This window comes from Nicotiana attenuata, chromosome 9 (genome assembly GCF_001879085.1).
Source record: "Nicotiana attenuata strain UT chromosome 9, NIATTr2, whole genome shotgun sequence".
Classification (NCBI taxonomy): Eukaryota; Viridiplantae; Streptophyta; class Magnoliopsida; order Solanales; family Solanaceae; genus Nicotiana; species Nicotiana attenuata.
This window is the reverse complement of record NC_031997.1, coordinates 26,230,381-26,252,879: the sequence shown is the minus strand read 5'-3', so window position 1 is coordinate 26,252,879 and position 22,499 is coordinate 26,230,381. Positions and strand designations below refer to the sequence as shown.

Genomic DNA, 22,499 nt, shown 5'->3' with positions numbered 1-22,499 from the left:
TATTTCCGCACTTTGATTTATATCATCCAGACTTTCAGTATATCAGCATGTGTTAGTTTATCTTCCTTATTCAGTATGTTATGATACCACATGTCGATTCAGCCAACGAGTTGGTTCGCTCGGTCACATGTAGACAGGCACCGAGTGCCGTGTTACGTCCAGGCCCAGGTTCAGGGCGCGACAGTTTAGACGTTGTTTGAGGTGTTCCGAAGGTTAAAACAAGTTTGAATGATGTATTAGGATTGGTTGGCATGTTTGGTTGAGGTCCCGAGGGCCTCGGGTGAGTTTCGGGTGCTTAACAGAAGTTGATTTGAACTTGGGAAAATTTGATGTTGGCTGAACCTGTCATAACCGCACTTGCTTGAATGGGACTGCAGGTGCGGCGCCGCAGAAGCGACTCAGGGACCGCAGAAGCAAGATTAGCCCAGGCCCCATAACCGCAGGTGCGATGTATTGGACGCCCCCGCGGAACCGCAGGTGCGGTAAGTGAGTCGCAGAAATGGAAGCTGGATATTTATAAAATATCGCAGGTGCGGTCCCATGGCCGCAGAAGCAGATTTATTGGGCAGAAAAATCAGAATTTCGAGGGTTTAGTTTCAAAAGTTAGAAAATTGATTTGGAGCTCGGGAGAGGGCGATTTTGGGAGATTTTTGAAGAGGAAATCAATGGGTAACAATTCCTTATCCCTTTCTAGTTGTATTCCATTAATCTATTGTTAGTTTTATCGTTATATTTTGGATTTGAGATGAAAATTGGGGAAAACTTTGAAGAAAGTTCTTAGACCTAGATTTCGAGTTTTGATTGAGAATTTGACGTTGGATTTGGATAATTTTGGTATGGTTTGATTCGTGAGGGTATGAGGATTTCAAAAATGTAAATTTTACCTGATTTCGAGACATGGGCCCGGAGGGCGTTTTGGTCATTTTACCTAATTTCGCGTATTAGCTTAGAATTTATTTGTAGAGTCAGTTACTTGAAGTGTTATTTACATTATGCAATTGAATTGAATAGATTTGGGCCATTTGTAGAGGAGTACTCGCGGCAAGAACATGGTTTCAGGTTGATTTTGAGCCGGTTTGAGGTAAGCGGCTTGTCTAACCTTGCGTGGGGGAAACTCCCCTAGGATTTGGTTTGTTGATAATTGAAATGATTTTATGTGAGGTGATGAGTGCGTACTTGTGCTAATTGTTGAAAATCCGTTTTTCTTTAAGTAACTATAATGTGATTCTTTTTTTTTCATGTTCATACTGCGTGTAATTTAAGCCTACTATTAGCTCAGGGAAGCATGTTTAATTGACTTAATTGACTTACTTGCTCAATTTACCTTATTTGGATTATGTGCAGCATGCTAGGTTAGAAATATCTGTTTTACTTTGGTATGGAAAATTGAATTGAATTGAATATTCTTCGTGCTGCTGTTGTGTGTTTACTTTGGTACTACGGGCGATATCCCGGTAGATCCCCGCCTACGCATTTACATTTTGGGGACTACGGATCGAGATTCCGATAGATCCCCGGCGCACTATGAGTTGGACTATGGGACGACACCCGGGAGATCCACTAGACATTTACATTCGGGGGCTACAGGACGGTATCCTGGTAGATCCCCGGTTTTGCTGGTATTTACATTTGGGGGCTACAGGACGGTATCCTGGTAGATCCCCGTTTGCTGGATATTTATATTTGGGGGCTACAAGACGGTATCCTAGTAGATCCCCGGTTGCCATTTCTATGTTGAGTTGTATTCTTTCTGCGATATTTTCTCTGTTGTAATTGTTGTTATCTTTATCATTATATTGTGTTACTTCATACTGTTTCCCTCTTGAATGAAATTGTGGATTCTTTCCTTGATATTGTTGTCTTACTTTTATTTTGGGACTGCAGATGAGTGTTCCGGGAGATCCCCTGCGCATATATTGAATTTGACTGTAGTGCGGGATACCAAGAGATTCCAAGTACATATATTGAGGATACCAAGAGATCCTCGAGATACCAAGAGATCCCCAGCACGTATATTGAGGATACCAAGAGATCCCCAACACCCATATTGAGGATACTAAGAGATCCTCGGGATACTGAGAGATCCCCGGTTGTTATCTTCGCGTTGAGCTGTATTTATTTCCGTGATTACTTTGTTTATGTTAAAGTTGCTGTTGTTCTTCTATCCCGTGTTACTTTTTATTGTTGCACTTAAGTATATTGTCTTATTCTACACTGTTATATCTTGTATTTCCTTTAACCTTAGTAGGGCCCTGACCTTCCTCGTCACTACCCGACCGAGGTTAGGCTTGGCACTTACTGAGTACCGCTGTGGTGTACTCATGCCCTTCCTGCGCATGTTTATCATGTGCAAATCCAGGTACTCCCGCTCAAACTTATCACGCTTGAGGCGAGGCATTTTGTAGGGACTCCGAGGTATATCTGCCGCGTCCCAGACCGAAGAGTCTTTTTCTATTCTCAGTACTAGTATAGCCCTTTCTGTATTTTCCTTTGTTGGTAGACATTCTGGAGTTAGAGCTTATTATGTATTCTTTTAGCTTGTGATTCATGGGGTTCCGGATTTTGGGAGTGTTAGATTGAGATTCTTGTACTGTTATATGCCAGGCGGCATCTTAAACACTGTTTAACCTTGTTAACTCATTTTTAATTACTTTCTTCTGCAATTGTTTTCTTTTTTCGCATTTGTTAGGCTTACCTAGTCGTAGAGACTAGGCGCCGTTACGACAGTTCACGGAGGGCGTACTGGGATCGTGACAAGTAATTCATACGTATTTGGTGACGCAAAAGTTGAAAGAAAGCAATAAAATTACCTCAAAATTGTTTTCAAATATGGTTAAGTAAGCAAAATATTTGGCGATGAAATTACCTTGAATCATGTTATAGCATACAATAATTTATCAAATAAGAAATTTGAATTGATGTTTCTAATTAAAGAAGATATATTTGTAGTTTATTTAATTTTGTTGATTTTATATTAACATATAAGGGCGGCCTAAAATGATATACAAACTTAAAAATGTCAAGAATATTTTCTCAGTCACTAAAACAAAAATTAACATAATCTTTAACTGATAGTTTATTATTTAATGAAGCAGGATAATACAATAAAATTAGATTCTTGACCTTGTAGAAATTAAATGGCAATATTACTATAATCGTCGTTATTATTAGTTGTATAACGGTTAAAGATTTTCGGAATAGTTAATATCTCCAATAGCTAAACAACATTTAGATTGAGATGATTTATGCTTCAAGAATCTTTTCCTAGTCATCTAAACAAAAATAATATAATCTTTAACCGATAGTTTATCATTTAATGAAGTAGGATAATACAATAAAATTAGATTCTTGACCTTGCAGAAATTAAATGGCAATATTACTGTAATCGTCATTATTATTAGTTGTATAACAGTTAAAGATTCCCGGAAGAGTTAATATCTTCATTAGCTAGACAACATTAAAATTGAGATGATTTATGCTTCACGTAATCCTTGTTGATTATGCTCATAATAACAATTTTAGAAATCTGAAAAATCGTGCCAGCAATATTAGTAGTCATTAATTTTGATGGTCACTTACAATTATAAAGCATTTTAATTTAACTGATTATGTTATTACTCGTACTACGTTCACATAATATTTCGTCCTATAATTTTATTCAAATTATTTATATAAAAAAATTTAACTTTTCATGCAAACTCAAGCGTTAGTTTCTCAGGTTTATAAATTTGATTTATACATCTATAAACTGCAAAATTACTATACATCAAATTTAACAATAAAAAGTTATCAAATTTTTAAACATCATAACCGATATATTGCTTGATAATCGGAATAAAATAATACGTATCATTTTTATTTTTAAACGGACGTAAAAATAATTTTATTGTTTTCAGCGATGCTCCTTTCATAGTCGGATCATTTATAGGGTGAAAAACCAATTTCTTTCATACTACAGCCGGAACCCGTAACCCTACTCTCAAAAGACATTCCTTCTGATGACTATTCTGCCGGAGTCGCAGTTCCGCTGCCGGAGATAGTAAAGAGACTGTTATCTATATCAGCAAGCTCAAATATTAGTTTATCAATGGAAACCCTACTACCGGTTAGTTCTCTTCCCCCACCTTTTTTCACTATGCAACGTTTACCTTAGTTTAATCGAAATTCAATAGCGTAATGTATACTTTCCTTTTTGATGATTCTCCGCTTAATGAAAATCAACATCAGTATTTTGTTTTCGAAAAAGCAAATTGGGATGGAGGGAGTGGTTGATTGTAGATTTTTGTCAAATTGGAACAGTTAATATATTTACAAGGAAGTACAGTGCCAGCTAAAGAAATCCTAGTAAAGTGTTGGTAATGTCTAACTGAGGTGGTGGTTTTCACAAGAACACAAAATAAAGAAAAACAGAGAGGAAGAAAGCGATTGATATTGCCTGCAGAATAGTGAAAGAGATAAACTGCAGGAGAATCACTACGGATGATATATGTGTACTGCTAGTAGTGTAAATTTATTTTCCTTTATTGTTAAATTATAATAGAAGATAGGCTAAGAAAGACAATCCTTCTCACGTAGTTGTCTTTATTTTTCCTTGTTATTCTTTCAAAGCCATGAAGGGGAGCCTTGAAGAGACGGTAAAATTGCCTCTGTGTGACATATAGATTAAGCGTTTGAGTGGATTAGCCGTTGATGTTTGTGTGAGGATAGGCTGCCCACATCACACCCCTTCCCCGAGGCTTGCATGAAAACTGGGTACTTCGTGCACTGAGCAGCCCGTTATCCCTTCAAAACTAAGTTTTTCCTATATTTCCTTCTTTTTTTGATAAACTCTTTGACCATTTGAGAATTGTTACCTTTTGCATCTAACATGCAAGAGGAAAACCATCTGCAAGATACTGTAGGCAACTACTCTCAAAGGGGGTGACTTGTTAGTATGGAAATGAAAATAAAGGAATTGAAAGAATGCATAGGCTGGAATCATTCTTATGCGGTCCACTTTTCCTTCATATTCCCTTAAACCAATCAGACGTGTGTCTTTTTTCCATTTGCTCTTTCTTATCTGAGACATTATTGTTTAGTCTTCACCTTCTTGGAAATAAAATTGCCAAAAGGTCTCTCCATCTTTCTGATTGTGTTTTAGTTTGGTTTGTTATACTGCCCTAACACATTTTTGTTTCGTTCATGTTTATTGTTCTTGCTTACTATAGCTTGATACCGCGGTCCTACTACATCAAAATCAAAAACTCTCTCAAAAGCTTGAAGCTCAGAAGATTGAGATTGCGTTTCTTGAAGATAAATTTTCTGAATTGAGGGATAAACAGAAGCCATATGATAACAGTCTAGCAGTTATTCAGAAATCATGGGAAGAGGTATTGTATTTGGTTTCAGCATTTAGATGCTTAAGCATGATTCTGTTATTTAGCGTAGATTTGTGCTCTCTATAGCTGTACTGTCAGGATAGACATTTTTTACATGCATGGACATATTTATCCGTGTCCTGTATATTGCTGCGTGTTTCTGAATGTAACTTTTGACTTGCTTCTTTACTAGTTGGTTGGTGAGTTGGAAGTATGTTCCATCCGTTCAAAGGATTCAATAAGACATGGAAATGCAAGTAACCATCAGTCTAGTACAGAAGGTGAGAGATGCTCATCTATGCTAGTTTTTGTTCCTTGTTAACTACCAAACTCTCTTCCATCTCCTTCTAAAAAGGAACATAATGTGTTTTTCTAAAAAGGTTAGAAGGTTCTGATTCACTGAGGATAAGAGGATATGGTTGCTATCTAAGTTTGTCATAGAAGAAGATTTTGATGTAACAGTCTATGCTGGCTTCTAACTATTTTTAACTTAGTTAGCTATGATAACTAACTTTTTTCATTAATGATTGTTGAATACTAATTTTAGCATCTAATTTCTGTTTTTTTTACTCGGTAGGAACAAGAAGCAAAGATATTAAACTCCGTAGTAGACCATTGGTAGTGTTAATTAGGTAAATTTGTAGGCCATCACAACAACAAAAAACCTAGCTTGGTCTGGGGAGGGTAGTGTGTACACAGCCTTACTCCTACCCTATAAAGGTAGAGAGGTTGTTTCCGATAGACGCTCGACTTAAGGAACGGTAAAAATAAAGCAACAAACAATAACAACAGTAATTGTAGGCCATCGTATCCCTTTCAATTAGTTAGTGGCTCAACTTGAGATTATCAATGAATCTATAGTGCTAGGGATACAATATTAAGCCTCACAGGAGGTTTGCAGTGATCTTAAGCTTCATTCCCTTCACTACCTTGTTCTAGTTTTTATCTATCTTCTCGGAACTCTTGAAATAAAGCACAGAAGTTACTGTAGTGGAAAGAGATAGGATTCTATACTGTAAGGTGCTTTTTTGCTTCCCCATAAGCTCTTCAGGTTGGGTATTGGTTTTCCAAAAGCAGATGGTGAACTCTAATGCCTTGGGTTACAGGGTATGGTGCAGAACGTTCTCTCACACTGAACACCAGGGTATATAGTACAGTTTTTCGTGCTTTTTGTTTTCGTCCTTTTCGCTATCTAGCCAATATTGTCTTATTCTGCACGCTGCTGTTAAATTTTTGTGTAGCGGTACTTAATACTGTTGATGGACCTCAAAATATAGACCTCTCGTTGTCTTACCTTGAATACTAAGAATTTGTTAGAAGTGCTATTGCTGGTATTGTGTTTTTCTAAAGCTGTTTCATGCATATTGTTATGGTAAGATAGATTTATTCTGAAGATTCCTTCTCTTTTAACTTAGAGTTGGTGCTATTTGGTCATCCCAGTAAAAGAAAAATGTTGTAGCTTTAGGTTTCTGAAATTGCATCAATTTTATTTCTCTTATCTATTCGTTATCACCTTGTTGCTAGATGGTTCTTTCTATGCATGTGACGATTCTTTCTTAAGCCGCCTGTTACAAACTGGTGCAACTGAAAGCAGCTCTGCTGTTAACAATGCAACTCAAACGGAAGATGAACACAAGCAAATGGATGATGAAAAGATCATGAAAATATTGCAGAATATAGTAGCCACTGTAGATGACATTTGGCAAATGAAGGACAAGTTGTGTGCTGCGGTTTTCAAGGTGCTTCCTGAAGACGGTAAAAAGTTTTCAAATGTTTTTTCTTCGCACTGAGACTGCTGCCTTATTCCTTCTCCAGCTTTACTATATTTTAAGTTTTTGCTCTGTAGGGTCATGCCTCCAAAAGTCATCAAATGATTTGCATGTAGGAGTTAAAAATCTTAGACAAGCAATAAATGAACTTCATCTGAAGCATCGATCCCTGGCTGGTGCATTACAGAGCCATAAAGATACCGATGCTAAGAATAAAGCTGAGCTTAAGCGTTTAAGAGGTAACTCCCTATTCTTGAGTCAACTATGATTTAACTAATGGTAAATATTTTGACATTTTATTATTGGAAAGCTCAAAATACTCTGGAAATTGGAAATGCTACTTTCCAGTTTGTCATTGTAGGTGCCAACTTGTTTTATTTAGTCAATACTGTTTACCTGAGCATGTTGCCTTCGTTGATTTGTTTAAACTTATAATGTTTCTTTTTGCCGGCAGAACTCTGGTCACTTTGGCGCGGTTATTGTGACTACCACTTTTTTTTTCATTTAGTATTGTTATTCTGATATGGTTGTAGTGTATAGGATGACTTTCACTTTAGTCATCAAATCATGAGGTCAGAGATTTCTGAGACAATAAGTGCAGAACTGGTAGAATTATTAACAGCTATTGTCCTTTGCAATGTGTTTTTAATTTCCGTTTTGATTTTCCTTGTGAAGTTTTCTCAAGCCTTGGTTTAAATACAGGTAGGAAGCAAAAAGATATATCTTCACCTGTATGTTTAAGTAAATGAAAACATTGGACATACCATCTTTGCTGTATTATGAATATCAAATGCATTATTGTGATCAAGCAAATGCATTTTAGAATTTGTTTCATGGCTTTTTCTGATTTATTCTATAGGCTTTTCAGTCAAAACTGTCAACTTTTGATGGTGCGTTATGAATATTGATTCCATATGGGATGGGCCTAAGATTGGCTTTCAAGATTAACTTTCATTTCGTTTATTATGAAGGGGAGTTGGAGAGAACTATTGCGGATTTGGACGATAGTAATAGCAAATTGGCAATTCTAAAAGCAGAGAAAGATGCTGCCAAGGGGGTCCATTTCCCTGTCCTGAATCTTGGAAATAAGCACACTGGTAATGATAAGGCGAGAGATAAGCAGAAAGACATGCAGGATATGGAGACCACACTTAAGGAGTATTTGGTAATTTACTGGTTTGCGCGTCTACACTCATGTTGATCCCACTTAAGTAGGTGAATGTGTTATATGAACAAGATCTTGTTTACAGGACCAATCTTCTTTTCGTTTATTCGAACTCAAGCGTCTTCATGAAGAAAGGATAGATATATTGAAGCAGTTGTCCAACTTACAGGTTAACTTTGGTTTGATTGATTTCCTTCTTCCACTCTGTTGGTTGTTAGTGTTCTTGCTGTTTTACTGTTGTAGTACCTCGTTTGTTTGCTTCTTCACTAATGTGTTGAATGGATACTTCTTGACAGAACAAACTAAAGAATGTGAAAGTCATATGCTCTTCCCAACCATATGCCTTGGTTAAAGATCAACTTGCGAAAGCTAAAGCAGATGTATCTCTGTATCAGTCCCTATACGAGAAACTACAGGTTGTAGCTGGTTGGTAGTTCACTTGTATTTTGCTCTTTATTTGGTTTATCTTCTTGTTTTAAATTTGTGGGCATTAAATAGGTGGAGAAAGACAATCTTTCTTGGCGGGAAAAAGAAATGAATTTGAAGAATGATTTAATTGATGTTTTTCGGCGATCTTCCACTGTTGCTGATTCCAGAATAGCCTGGCTGGAAATGGAGATACAGAAACACATGCAAGAAAGAAGTATGATTGAGGCTAAGCTGGAAGAAGCATCAAGAGAACCTGGTATACCGAAAAAGCAGTTGCTGTTGATTACCGTTCCTTTTTTGGTTAAAATGTGTACTCCAATGTGGTAACAGGCAGCATTATTTAACTATAGATGCCATTTGTTTCAGGTAGGAAAGAAATTATTGCAGAATTTAAAAACTTGGTTTCTTCATTCCCTGAAACAATGGGCAGTATGCAGAATCAACTAAGTAATTACAAGGAGACTGCTTCAGATGTTCATTCACTACGAGCTGATGTTCAGTCACTTTCCAGTATTCTTGACCGAAAGGTTTTGGTGCTAATCCACTAGCTTTTCCTATTCCTTTATTTTTCAAGTGGTTAGCTATTTAAATATTAAGGTTTTGTTTGGCTTTTCAATAGTCTAAAGAGCTAGAAAGGTTGTCTGCCAAATCAGCTTCCCAAGTGACTGAAATGCTGAAATTACAAGCTATGGTATGTTCAACTTTGCTCCAATCTCTCTGCAGTCTTTCATCATCTATTTTCTGGATGCTATTCTTGTTCGATGCTTTATTAATTTTTTGTTAGTTTTTACTTCATTGCATCTGGGTAAGAATTTCACTTGCATTTTTTTGGCCTCTTCTATGAGTGTCTTCGATTTCAGGTGCTTGACAGAGTACAAATTTTAACATGTTTGCTCCTTGGTTTGAATTTCTTGCCACAGGTTAATGATTTGAAAGAGAGTGATATGCAGTTAAAGCTTATTTGGGAGATGTATAAGCGTGAATCGGCTTTCTCAAGGTAAGGCATGGTTAAATGTTTATTGTGATTAAGTGTAAGTCATTTTTATTTTTTAAGAGTTTGCTGGTTCCCAAACCACTTAATGTGTTTATTGTGATTAAGTGAAGTCACTTTCTTGTGATTAAGTTGTGAGAAAGCACGGGAGAAAATATTATTGATTAATTAAGACAATGATACACTGAGCCCTATATATACACAATACATGTCCTACTCCTAATACATATGGGATTAGGGTTATCTACTACTATTTACACAATGAAACTAACACTCCCCCTCAAGCTGGTGCATATAAATCATATGTACCGAGCTTGTTACATATATAACTAATACGAGGACCAGTGAGGGACTTGGTGAAAATATCAGCAAGCTGATCATTTGACTTTACAAATTTTGTAGCAATATCTCCTGAGAGTATCTTTTCTCTAACAAAGTGACAGTCAATCTCGATGTGTTTTGTTCTCTCATGGAACACTGGATTTGACGTAATATGAAGAGCAGCTTGATTATCACACACAAGTCCCATTTGACTAATCTCACCAAATTTTAGCTCCTTGAGCAACTGTTTGATCCAAATTAGCTCACACGTGGCCATAGCCATTGCTCGATATTCTGCTTCTGCACTAGACCAAGCAACCACATTCTGTTTCTTGCTCTTCCAAGACACCAAATTTCCTCCTACTAAGACACAATATCCAGACGTAGAACGTCTATCAGAAGGTGATCCTGCCCAATCAGCATCTGAGTTGGATCCAACGATCTGCTCATGGCCTCGATCTTCAAACAATAAGCCTTTGCCTGGAGCTGATTTTATATACCGAAGAATGCGAACAACAACATCCCACTGACTATCACATGGAGAATCCATAAACTGACTCACAACACTCACAGGAAAGGAAATGTCAGGTCTAGTCACTGTGAGGTAATTTAATTTACCAACCAACCGCCTATATCTTGCAGGATCGCTAAGAGGCTCTCCCTGTCCTGGCAGAAGTTTAGAATTCGGATCCATCGGAGTGTCAACATGTCTACAACCTGTCATTCCTGTTTCCTCAAGAATATCTAAGGCATACTTCCGTTGTGAGATCACAATACCTGAGCTAGACTGAGCGACCTCAATACCCAAAAATACTTTAATCTGCCCAGATCCTTAGTCTGAAAGTGCTGAAAGAGATGTTGCTTCAACTTACTAATACCATCCTGATCATTGCCGGTAATAACAATATCGTCAACATAAACGACCAGATAAATACAGAGATTTGAAGCAGAATGTCGATAAAATACAGAGTGATCAGCTTCACTACGAGTCATGCCAAACTCCTGAATAATTGTGCTGAACTTACCAAACCAGGCTCGAGGAGACTGTTTTAGACCATAGAGGGACCGGCGCAACCGACATACAAGGCCACTAGACTCCCCCTGAGCAACAAATCCAGGTGGTTGCTCCATATAAACCTCATCCTCAAGGTCACCGTGAAGAAAAGCATTCTTAATGTCCAACTGATAGAGAGGCCAATGGCGAACAGCAGCCATGGATAGAAAAAGGCGGACTGATGCAATTTTAGCCACGGGAGAGAAAGTATCACTGTAATCGAGTCCAAATATCTGAGTATATCCTTTGGCAACAAGACGAGCCTTAAGTCGATCAACCTGGCCATCTGGACCAACTTTGACTGCATACACCCAACGACAACCAACAGTCGATTTACCTGAAGGAAGAGGAACAAGCTCCCAAGTACCACTCGTATGTAAAGCAGACATCTCGTCAATCATAGCCTGTCGCCATCCGGGATGAGACAGTGCTTCACCTGTAGACTTAGGAATGGAAACAGAGGACAAAGATGACACAAATGCACAATGGGATGATGAGAGACGATGGTAACTTAAACCGATATAATGAGGATTAGGATTAACTGTGGACCGTATACCTTTTCGTAGTGCAATCGGTTGATTAAGAGGAGACAAGTCCGCAGTATTAGCAGGGTCAGGTGCAGGACGTGAATCAGCTGGGCCTGATGCTGGGGGCGGACGACGATGATAAGTCAGGAGTGGTGGAGCTGTAGAAGGTTGAACTCGACTAGGTGGTGGCACTGGAGCTAGAGTTGGTGGAACTGGACTAGGTGGTGGCACTGGAGCTAGAGTTGGTGGAACTGGACTAGGTGGTGGCACTGGACTCGGTGGTGATACTGGAGCTATAGGTGGTGGCACTGGAACTGGAACTGTAGGCGGTGGAGCTATGGAGGAAGATGAATGGGAGATAGGGACTGAATCCCCAAAAGAAGGAACAGGTAGCACCTCAGAAATATCTAAGTGATTAACTGGACCTGTGAAGTATGATTGGGTTTCAAAGAAGGTAACATCAGCAGACATAAGAAATCGATGAAGGTCAGGAGAATAACATCGATATCCCTTTTGCGTTCTCGAGTAACCCAGAAATATGCACTTAAGAGCACGGGGAGCTAACTTATCTTTTCCTGGAGTAAGGTCATGAACAAAACACGTACTCCCAAAGACACGGGGTGGAAGAGAGAACAAAGGTAAGTGGGGAAACAGGACAGAGAATGGAACTTGATTTTGGATAGATGTAGATGGCATACGATTAATAAGATAACAAGATGTAAGAACTGCATCCCCCCAAAAACGCAGCGGAACATGAGATTGTATGAGTAGGGTACGAGCAGTTTCAATAAGATGTCTATTCTTTCTTTCAGCTACCCCATTTTGTTGGGATGTGTACGGACAAGATGTTTGATGAATAATCCCATGGGAGTTCATAAATTGCTGAAACGGGGAAGACAAATACTCTAGGGCATTATCACTACGAAATGTGCGGATAGAAACCCCAAATTGATTTTGAATTTCAGCATGGAAGGTCTGGAAAATAGAAAACAACTCAGATCGGTTTTTCATCAAAAATATCCAAGTGCACCTGGAATAATCATCAATGAAACTGACAAAGTAGCGGAATCCTAAGGTAGAGCTAACACGACTAGGACCCCAAACATCTGAATGGACTAAAGTAAAAGGTGACTCTGCTCGATTGTCAAGACGACGGGGGAAATGGGAGCGGGTATGCTTACCGAGCTGACACGACTCACACTCTAGAGTGGACAAGTGAGATAAGCCAGGTACCATTTTCTGAAGTTTTGACAAACTGGGATGTCCTAACCGTTTATGTAATAAATCTGGTGAATCAGTAACGAGAGAAGTTATTGGAGGAAGACAAGATGCGAGTCCATGTGATTTTGCAAGGATAAGGTAATAAAGTCCATCTGATTCACGTCTGGTACCAATGATCCGCCCTGTACTGCGTTCCTGTATAAAAACAAGGTCATCAAGAAATAGAACAACAGATTTAAGTGATTTGGCTAAGCGACTAACGGCTATGAGATTAAAAGGACTACCAGGAACATAAAGAACTGAGTCTAAAGGTAAGGAAGGAAGTGGACTTGCTTGACCTATTGCAGTTGCCATGGCTTGAGACCCATTGGCCATTGTGACTGTTGGAAGAGATTCAGAATATGAGATACTAGTGAAAAGAGATTTGTTTCCAGAAATATGATCAGATGCACCTGAATCAATGACCCAAGACTCAGAAGGTGAAGATTGGGAGACACCGGTCATGCTACTATTTGTTGGAACAACGGAGGTTAGTCCTGAAGATGTGTGTTTACGTGCTTTGTACTGAAGGAACTCAATATAATCCGGTAAAGAAACCATCTGAGTTGGATTCATTGCATTTAATCCAACCGATTGTGCGTTAAAGGCTTCAGGTACGAATTCCATTATAATATCGTGCCGGAAAAAGCAGAAAATTACTGGGATCACTGTTCACGCCGGAAAAATCACTGTAGCTCGCCGGAAAAAACTCAAAGTGGTCGAAATTTGATTTGAACTAGATGGGTAGGCTCGGAATTGTGAGTAGAGAAATCTGTCCTTAAGAAGTTTCGCGAAAAAGTGGCCGGAAAAGGGGCCACGTGCCGGCGCGTGGGATCGGGGCTTCGCCGGAAAATTTCTTCCGGCGGCGCGTGGGGGGTCTTCTGACGGAGATATTTTAATGGGTTGGTCGCCGGAGGCCGATCTACTTCGTGGTAGTGTTGGTTTTTGCACAACACTGACGAAAAGTGATGTTTTGTTACGGACAGCCTCTTTAGTCGCCGGAAAATTGCACGGTAACGAGGTCTTTCTTCCCGGAGGCCGCTGGAATGATGCACAGCGACAATTTCTCACTGATGCTCTGATACCATGTGAGAAAGCACGGGAGAAAATATTATTGATTAATTAAGACAATGATACACTGAGCCCTATATATACACAATACATGTCCTACTCCTAATACATATGGGATTAGGGTTATCTACTACTATTTACACGATGAAACTAACATAAGTGAAGTCACTTTGTTAAAGTTTACTGGTGCCTTTTGCGGACTAATTGCTTTTTAATTAATCATTGAGGAAAGCAGGGGAAATAAAGAAGGGTTGGGCTCGGATAGTGTTTACTGGAAGTTAGAATTGAGCAGTAAAGAGGGGAGTGACATTAGGTGTTATTTCTCTTGAAATATTTTCGTTTTATACATTGGATTAGTGTGATGATGGATTTTCTCAAATAATTTCTGTTTTAAATTGTAGCGCCATATTGTGCCTTATGCAATGATGGGTTTACCTTGGAATTTGTTATATCATGTGTACATATGAAACTGAGGTGCATGTATTAGGGCTCTGGTTTAAATGACTTGATTAAACTTATAATGATAACTGATGTGTCGATGTATAAAACATTTCGTCCTTTATATTTCTGAATATGACATGCTTCCCTCCAACATCAACAATAACGATATCAAACCTAGTGTAATCCCCCAAAGTGGGGTCTGGGGAGGTTTCTTCCGTCCAACATCATGCTTGTAAATCAAATGTATTTAACGGGATATATCACATTGTCATTTTGGTTTTTCACGGTGCTTGTAATTGCAATTAAGCTGCCAAAGGTACTTTTGACCAAATTGTATGTCCATGTTTGACCTTCAAGATGGTTTTTGGAGAAAAAATGAATTGATGAATATTTTCCTCTTCCCTTTTTTTTTTTGTGATAACAATAGTTTCTGGGCCAGCTTGCAATACTTTGCTATTTGCACTGAAGTCCTTACAATCACTGTTTGCAGAATCTCTTCTTCCAATTTGTAATACTGAAATAGCATTTAGTGTTCTTTGATAGAAATCCTTGCTGATAAGCTATTGAATTTCATATATTTTAGGTATGTAGATCCTCAATGGGCATATATGTGACTTGAATGGATCTTTTTCTTCACTGATTTTTTGATAAAATAATTGGTGCTCTATGCTTCCAAACATTACCATGGTGACTGCAGGGATGTTTTTGAGGCTCGGGATTCTGAGTACAGAGCTTGGGCTTGTGTTCAAAGTCTGAAGACTTCTCTTGATGAGCACAATTTGGAATTAAGAGTGAAATCTGCTATCGAAGCCGAGGCTAACTCCCAGCAGAAGCTAGCTGCTGCAGAAGCTGAGATTGCAGAGCTGAGACAGAAGTTGGATGCTTCTAAAAGGTCTGTTCAACCACTTGTTATATTGAATGAAGAGTCATCATAGTGCTGTTGGTAGATCATTCAGAAAATTGTCTGTGTGTGCTTAAACCTAAGATAACATCTTCCTTTATAGGAACTGAAATTATTATGATATCTTCCTAAATAGGAGCTGAAATTATTATGTATTCCCATACATGAAAAACTCTTAAGTCGAAAGTAATGGTTGAAGGGGCACAAGTCCACTATTGGTAGTAAGAGTGGATTTTAGCCAGGTTGTGAGGATACCCATGCGGGCTTCATTTCACTTCTAGCATGTTTACCAATCAAAGTTGCAGTAGTGGAATCTTGTATTCACCAGGAGATCTTGATGGTTTTAGGAGAGGACCTTGGGCTTTGGAGAGAAAGATGGCCCTGGAGAGTGTTCGGGGATTTACTGAATATTCTATGGTCCAAGCTTCATGGAATTGTCGAGATGGAGATTTTGAGATCCACACCTTCGCTGCTGATGTATTGTATATAACTGGTCAGTTATGTTGGGAGAATGAATCTTTTCTAGGATGCTAGTTAGTTATGATGCTTAGGGGCGTTTGACCTGGATTTCACCAGCAGGTCATCTGAGTCATGAGATTCTGAGATAATTGCTGTAGTCGATGCTCATTACGTTCTTCCATATACCTGTGGGCTTATTTTTCTAGCTTCTTTCATATAAATTGGTTCAAGATTGCAACGAGCAAGTAATAGGATTATTTGCATTTTTAGTGTTGAGAAGCTTTAAAATATATATGGTCTTTTTATCAATTTGATAGAACTCTTCTTTTCCTTGTTCCTTTTTTGATAAAGTAGTAAAATTCATTAAAAAAGGGCAAAAACTCGCCCGTATACAAGAAGTATACCAATAAGTCGAATTTTCCTTGTTCCTTGTAATAATGAATTAGCGTCGTGAAGAATATTCACAAAGATTGTTAGTTCTTGTTACTTCAGGGAACGGTCTAGACTCTCGGAAGTCTTGAAGTCCAAGCATGAAGAAACTGAGGCCTACCTCTCTGAGATTGAGGTCTGTTTACTGCTTAACTTGTATGTGCTTATAGGTCAGTTGTATAGAACACTAGCTTTGTAAAACAATCTGAAAGATTAGAGAGATTCATTTGTTCCAGACAATTGGGCAAGCCTACGATGATATGCAATCACAAAATCAGCAGCTCTTCCAGCAAATCACAGAGAGAGATGATTACAATATCAAGGTAATATATCTGACAGGAATGCCTTCAATCTGTTATCATTTGTGTAAATTTGGCAAAAATCTTCAACTAATTTATGTACCATTAGTTACTTAAAGGTACCATTAGTCCTCCCTATTTGCTCTAATTGGTGAATTCTGTTATTTGTTGTCAGTTAGATGCTTCATGAATCAATTAACTTCTTCATGTGAAATAAAGTTGCATCTTGGTGGAGGAGTCAGTAAAATTAGGGAGAAGCATGGTTTTGGTATTTCTCTTCAGACTTTATTTGTCAGATGGTTTCGAGTGATTAACTTTTGCTTTTGGTTTTACATCATATGACAAGGAGAATAAGTGATTGACTAGGGGTGTTCAGTGTCCCTGGTGAATGGTTTACACTGCTTAGGGGTGTTAATATTTTCTGATGCAACCTTGTTACTACCTCTATATTGGTTTACCATACCAATTAGCTCTTTTCCGTCTAACTGCTCACCACTACTACGGTACTACCCCTCCAGTGACCCTGATCTACATTTTCCGTTTTCATCAGTGACGACAACCCACCATACCTGGTTATTTCCTTTCTTTATCGGTAAAGATAAATATTATTAATATTTAGCGATAAGAGAGTGCTATAAAATATATACAAGGGGCAGCTTCATTACTTACACCAAAAATAGAGTAGAGAAATACATCTGTATTTAATGCTAATTACAGCTTTGGATTTGCTTTCAGTAAACATATTGACTTGCTGCTACTTCCATGGCTATCTTTCATCAGCCATTACTCTCTTATGCGTATTTATTTGGGGAAACTGCTTAGAATGTTTTCCACTGTCCTAGTTTTATGCTGGTTTTATCCTTGCCCATGGTTTCCACCTTCACAGCATTAGTTGCTTTTCTGTGACCACTATTTTAGACACTTTTCCGTAGCTTTGCATTGATATTTTGGATTTTTAAAGGAGTTTTTTATCCACGATGTTTTAAGGAGTTTAGTTGTATCAGTTCAAGATCTTCGAGGATACTCTGAGAAACATGCTTTACATGATTGCTGGATTGCACACTCTGAATAGTTATCAGTCTTTGCATTTCTATTGTGTCGGGTTTCTACTGCTGCCAATTTAGTACTATCTGATAAGTTTATCTTCTGCTTCTTAGCTTGTTCTAGAGGGACTACGGGCAAGACAGCAGCGGGATTGTCTGGCCTGGGAAACTCAAACCATAGAGAGAGCGGTTGAAGATGCCAATACAGTGGTCAGTTTCTATGAAATGAAAGCTGCCAAAGTTGATGACCAGGTAATTGGGGATCTTCTTTGGAGTTCCAAATGTTTTATATTGCTGCAGGGACTTAAAAGTGTGTTTGTTTCCTTTCAGTTGAGGGGATGCTCAGATCTAGTTCAGAAACTTGCTGAAGATAGGATTCAGAGTTCTCTTGCTCTGGAGAACACCCAAAAACGGTTGTTAGATGTAAGAAAATCGTCCCAGCAATTGCGGGAGACACTGGAAGAATTGCAGTCCAAGATAGACAAAAGTCGAGTTGATCTTGCAGAGTTGCAGATAGAACTAGAGAAAGAGAGGTAAATTGGAGGTTAATGTTTGTCTGTATCCCGAGTATCAATTTAGCTCGTAAACCAATAGTCTCTTATGCATTCCCTTATTATCTTGTCCTCGCGTTACTTGACTAGGTTTGAGAGGAAAAGAGCAGAGGAGGATGTAGAAGCTCTGAGGAGAAAGACTTCACGGTTGAGGTCACACATCGAAGGGTCATCTGTTATTGAGAAGCTTCAGCAGAAGCTAAGGGAATACAAGGAAATACTCAACTGTAGTATTTGCTTTGATAAGCGAAAAGAGGTAGGACCAACTGACCTTTTTCTTATTTCTTTGGTCGATCAGCATCTGGTAGGCGAAGCTGAAAACACATGAAATGCCACATCTGTTGTAGGGTCCACTGTGCAAGTTTCTGATACTGGCAGCAGAGGGGATGAAAAGACGATGGGTTCTTAGTTTAGATTGGTTATTGAGATAATAGTATGCGCTATCCAAGAGATTCTTCAGTGATGAGATTCTATGGTTTTAAATATTGGGAACAACCAGAATTAATGAGACTGAATAGTACATATAACCAAACATGTGCTTGGCAGTAGGCTAACTGCAATAGAGATATTAAATTTGTTAGGTGATCTTGTCCGATGTGGATAAGCATAGTGATAGACTGATACTTCCACCATTTTGTGAGATCATAAGAGATTCTGAATGCCAACTTATTGCAATGATTTGTTCTCTTTTTGCCACGGTGGTAATAGAACTAGTTTTCTCCAAATAATTTTTTTATATAATGGTGTAGCATTTGGCCAGTTTGCGTGCACCTCGACTATTCCACCAGGTACTTGTTACCTCCCACTAGGATAGATATCGAATATCTTTGCCTACCAAGGACTTGGGTAGATGGAAATAAATCACCTTTTTGTCTTGGCTGCGATTTGAGCCCTAGTCTCCAAGGTTTCCACCCACTTTATTGACCCCTAGGCCAGGCATCCTTGGGTGTGTGTATTTTTCTCCAAACATGTAATAATCTCCTTATTGAAGAAAGAATTTAACTTTGCTCTGACTCTTTCTACTGATAACTGTTTTACAGAGAGCTAAGATATCTTTATTACATTACAGGTTGTCCTCACGAAATGTTTCCATCTCTTTTGTAATCCGTGTATCCAAAAAATTGTTGAGACTCGTCACCGCAAATGCCCTGTGTGCTCTGCAAGTTTTGGAGCAAATGATGTGAAGGCTGTTTATATCTGATAAGAAACATGAGAATGTTCGTTATGCCACTGGTGAATCAAGATCATCATCCAGTGATGGTCTGGGCATATTTACCCAGGTAATTACATAAAAAAAGAAAATTCTGCTGATGGTTGAAGTTGATGGTCTGCATGGACTTGCTGGTGCTGGTTCAAAGGTTATTGATTTTGTTTTAAGTTTTTGCTGGTGCTGTCCAAAGTTGTTGATTATGTTAATTTAACTTTCCTTTCTGTTAAGTGTAGGCACTTAAGTTCAGATTTTTGGTTACTAAGTGCTAGAGTAGATGCAACGCCTCAAAGACAAGCGCGTTGAAGCCCCCCCCTCCCCCCCTCCCCCCCCTCCTTTTATTTATGTAGTGTTTATTGTTCATAGTTGCTGCCTGACTAGGTATGCAGTTCAAGTCTTTTAAGAAAATTAGGTCCGGTCAGTACGAACATGTTCTACCTTGACATTCGCAACTACAACTGCAAGAGGCAGCATTAAGTACACTTGTTGCAGAAGGCCTCTGCTCAGGACCTGTCAATTTCTTAGCAATTTCCTCACAAGGTGCATATGATTAATCTTCTCTTTTTTCATTTGATTTACCATGGTCTTGCGTCATCAGAATAAGAGGACGGCTAGTGGATAAATAATTTTGGGAATTCGAGAAATGTTTGCTCATTTTAGCAAATTTATTTTGCTCTGCTGCTTGGTCAAGTTTTACAAAACAAAATAAACATTTCCAAAAAAGATAAGAATCAACAGCTTGAAAGTTGTTTTTGGGTGAAAACAACTATTTTAACTTCGGAAAAGGGTCAAATATATTCCTCTACTATTGAAAAGGTTTAAAAATATCCTTCGTTAGACTATTTCGTCATCTCAATCCCTATCGTTATACTATCATTCAAATGTACCCCTTAATTGGACGGATGGTCATGTGTCTTCATCTCAATCCCTATCGTTATACTATCATTCAAATGTACCCCTTAATTGGACGGATGGTCATGTGTCTTCATAGGATTAAAATGACCCATCGTCCTCTTCTTTTTACCTGCCTTACCATAACCCGACCCAAAGTCGCCCCCTTTGACAAAAAAACCCCTAAACGATAGATTTGAGAAAATGCTTCAATTCCAACTCACCCCCCCCCCCCCCCTCCCCCCCGATTTCCTACAAACTCTGCTAATTTCCTCTTTGATTCCTTAAATCTCTCCCTAAAATGGCACCAAAGGCAGGGCTTGCTTTGATGATGGGTAGAAAAAATTCCTGATTTTCTTTCCTCGGCGAATGAAGTTTCTGCCCTTGAAAACCACATGACTGCTCCTGAAAGATAGATGAACGAGGAAAAAGCCAGCTTTTGAAAAATCCCGCCCCTGAGAAATCATCAATGGCCGGAAAGAAAATTCCCAAGGATGGTGCTGCCGTTGCCGGGGACAAGAAGAAGAAGAGGGCAAAAAAAATCAGCTGAGACTTGCAAGATCTTCAACGTTTTGAAGCGGGTTCATCTCGATATAGATATCTCAAATAAAGCCATGGGTATCATGAACAGTTTCATAACGATATTTTTGAGAAGCTTGCTCAAGAATCTTCTAGATTGTCTAGGTACAACAAAAAGCCTACAATTACTGTTGTGAAACTTGTGCTTCTTGGTGAATGCTAAGCATACTGTCTCGGCTATAATTTTAATTAGGATTTGTTGATGTAAAGAAGAAAGATGGGTTAGCTGTTGGTATGATATTTTGCAGTTCTGCATTTACAACGATTTTCCCTTGTGTTAATCGTGAAGTGTGAGAGAGAAATACTTGTATTTCAGAGTAACCCCCAGGAACATGGAAGATTTGAGCAAATACTTGCTCAATTTCTTCTCAAAAGCTTGCATATTATATTGGACTCAACACCTATCTCCTAATTTGTCTGATCCAAGCAGGCATTCGCTCCCACCCATGTCACCTAGAAGCACAAAGTATGATTCTTCATATCATGAATCCCCTTCTGGAATCAGGTCATCGAGAAAAATGTATTTGCCAAGGAAGATATACAAGGTGAAATGAGGCTGTCTATCCTTCACTGTTTTTTTTTTCCCTCAAAGGAGGTGACTTTGGGTGGGATTATGGGTAGAGGCTAAAAGAATTGAACTGGGTAAAAAAAGGGGATGAGTCATTTTAGTCCGGTGAGGGCACGTGGCAGTTCGTCCAATTGAGGGGTATAGTTGAATGATAGTATAACGGTAGGGGTTTAGATGACCAAATAGTATAACGGAGGACAATTATAAACCTTTTTCGGTAGTATAGAGATATATTTGATCCTTTTCCGTTATAACTTTAAGAACCAGCAGATGTGTTTCAGCTTTTCGTAAAATTATCCACGTGGTATTGGACGAGACAGGCCCAAACACCAGGAGTTGGAAGGAAGTAGGTAAACACTTTGATGTTGTCTAGACAGGTTAACTCTTGGAGTTGTAATTATGTGTGTGTTTATTTTGACTTGTATCGAGTAGCGTTTTATTGGAAAGCATAATCAAATTATACAAGCTCTTATGTTTTCTGGTGCTTCAATTGAACATTGCCAAGTAGTGACAATATTCTCGTTGTCTGATCTGTTAGTTTGTAAAGTGTTTATAAATTGTGGAAGTGTATTGAGTGTTGTCGGCAAATTTTTTATCGTACCTGCTATGTCGCACAAATTGATTTGTTATGGTTATCGAAATCTGCTCTTTTATTTCATTATAGGTTTTGGACCGTGCATTTAACCAAAGGCATAGCTGTCTCATTCATGCATACCTTTGCTTCAGTAAGCTGTTATGAACCGCCCCAGATATGTGTTTAGTCGCATGTAATTCATTGGGGAGACCGGGCTTTTATGATCACCCATGTTCTTTTAGTGTATCAGTAAAATATAACACATGGGATAGAGATTTTTGTATGTCATATATTCATATTCAAATTGTAATTGGTCATGGGTAGATCATATCCTCTCATGTTGTATGTGACTTGGACACTATTTCCTTTTTGGGGAATTAACATCTTAAGCAAATCATTGAGCTAGTGAAATTTGGTCACTTGACAAATCGAAGATCAACGCTTTAAGCTAGACAAGTACCAAATTAATTTTATAGTGACAGATCTGGAAATTAAGCTTCCTTAGTCAAAGTAGGCATTGAAGAATGTCTAGGCCTGGAATCATATTATAGAGATAACTTTACATATGTTTTTAGTTTCCATTTGGTATTCGGTATCTGCGTTGAGACTAAGC

The 22,499-nt window shown here is 38.5% G+C and overlaps 2 protein-coding genes across 3 annotated transcripts; both read left to right on the top strand.

Moving 5' to 3' along the window:
* On the top strand, positions 3,925-22,291 carry LOC109232186 (E3 ubiquitin-protein ligase BRE1-like 1). 2 transcript variants are annotated; one of them, XR_002068920.1, is made up of 20 exons: positions 3,925-4,105; positions 5,208-5,369; positions 5,551-5,638; positions 6,882-7,112; positions 7,204-7,365; positions 8,098-8,291; positions 8,377-8,460; positions 8,588-8,707; positions 8,790-8,976; positions 9,087-9,247; positions 9,340-9,411; positions 9,641-9,717; positions 15,083-15,277; positions 16,238-16,310; positions 16,411-16,497; positions 17,631-17,768; positions 17,847-18,049; positions 18,158-18,323; positions 19,137-19,347; positions 21,977-22,291. XR_002068920.1 is itself a non-coding variant. In XM_019397863.1 (19 exons), the coding sequence occupies exons 1-19, from the start codon at positions 4,088-4,090 to the stop codon at positions 19,266-19,268; spliced, it is 2,550 nt and encodes an 849-aa protein (XP_019253408.1). In that variant the 5' UTR covers positions 3,925-4,087; the 3' UTR covers positions 19,269-19,852. The 2 variants fall into 2 exon arrangements, 1 of the variants encoding a protein (XP_019253408.1); XM_019397863.1 differs by lacking the exon at positions 21,977-22,291 and having other exon boundaries at positions 19,137-19,852.
* LOC109232606 (histone H2B-like) lies at positions 19,378-21,038 on the top strand. The gene is made up of 4 exons (XM_019398366.1): positions 19,378-19,425; positions 20,578-20,697; positions 20,797-20,896; positions 20,938-21,038. Exons 1-4 carry the CDS (start codon positions 19,378-19,380, stop codon positions 21,036-21,038), a joined length of 369 nt encoding a protein of 122 aa, XP_019253911.1.

Bases quoted from the DNA above. Each gene is read 5' to 3' on its own strand.
- LOC109232186 (XM_019397863.1), top strand. The intron at 5,639-6,881 runs GTGAGAGATGCT...CCTTGTTGCTAG, and splicing joins CCATCAGTCTAGTACAGAAG to ATGGTTCTTTCTATGCATGT. The intron at 7,113-7,203 runs GTAAAAAGTTTT...TTTGCTCTGTAG, and splicing joins CAAGGTGCTTCCTGAAGACG to GGTCATGCCTCCAAAAGTCA.
- LOC109232606 (XM_019398366.1), top strand. From the start codon at position 19,378: ATGGTTGAAGTTGATGGTCTGCATGGACTTGCTGGTGCTGGTTCAAAG. The intron at 19,426-20,577 runs GTTATTGATTTT...TGCTCCTGAAAG, and splicing joins TTGCTGGTGCTGGTTCAAAG to ATAGATGAACGAGGAAAAAG. The intron at 20,698-20,796 runs GCAAAAAAAATC...TATCATGAACAG, and splicing joins GGGACAAGAAGAAGAAGAGG to TTTCATAACGATATTTTTGA.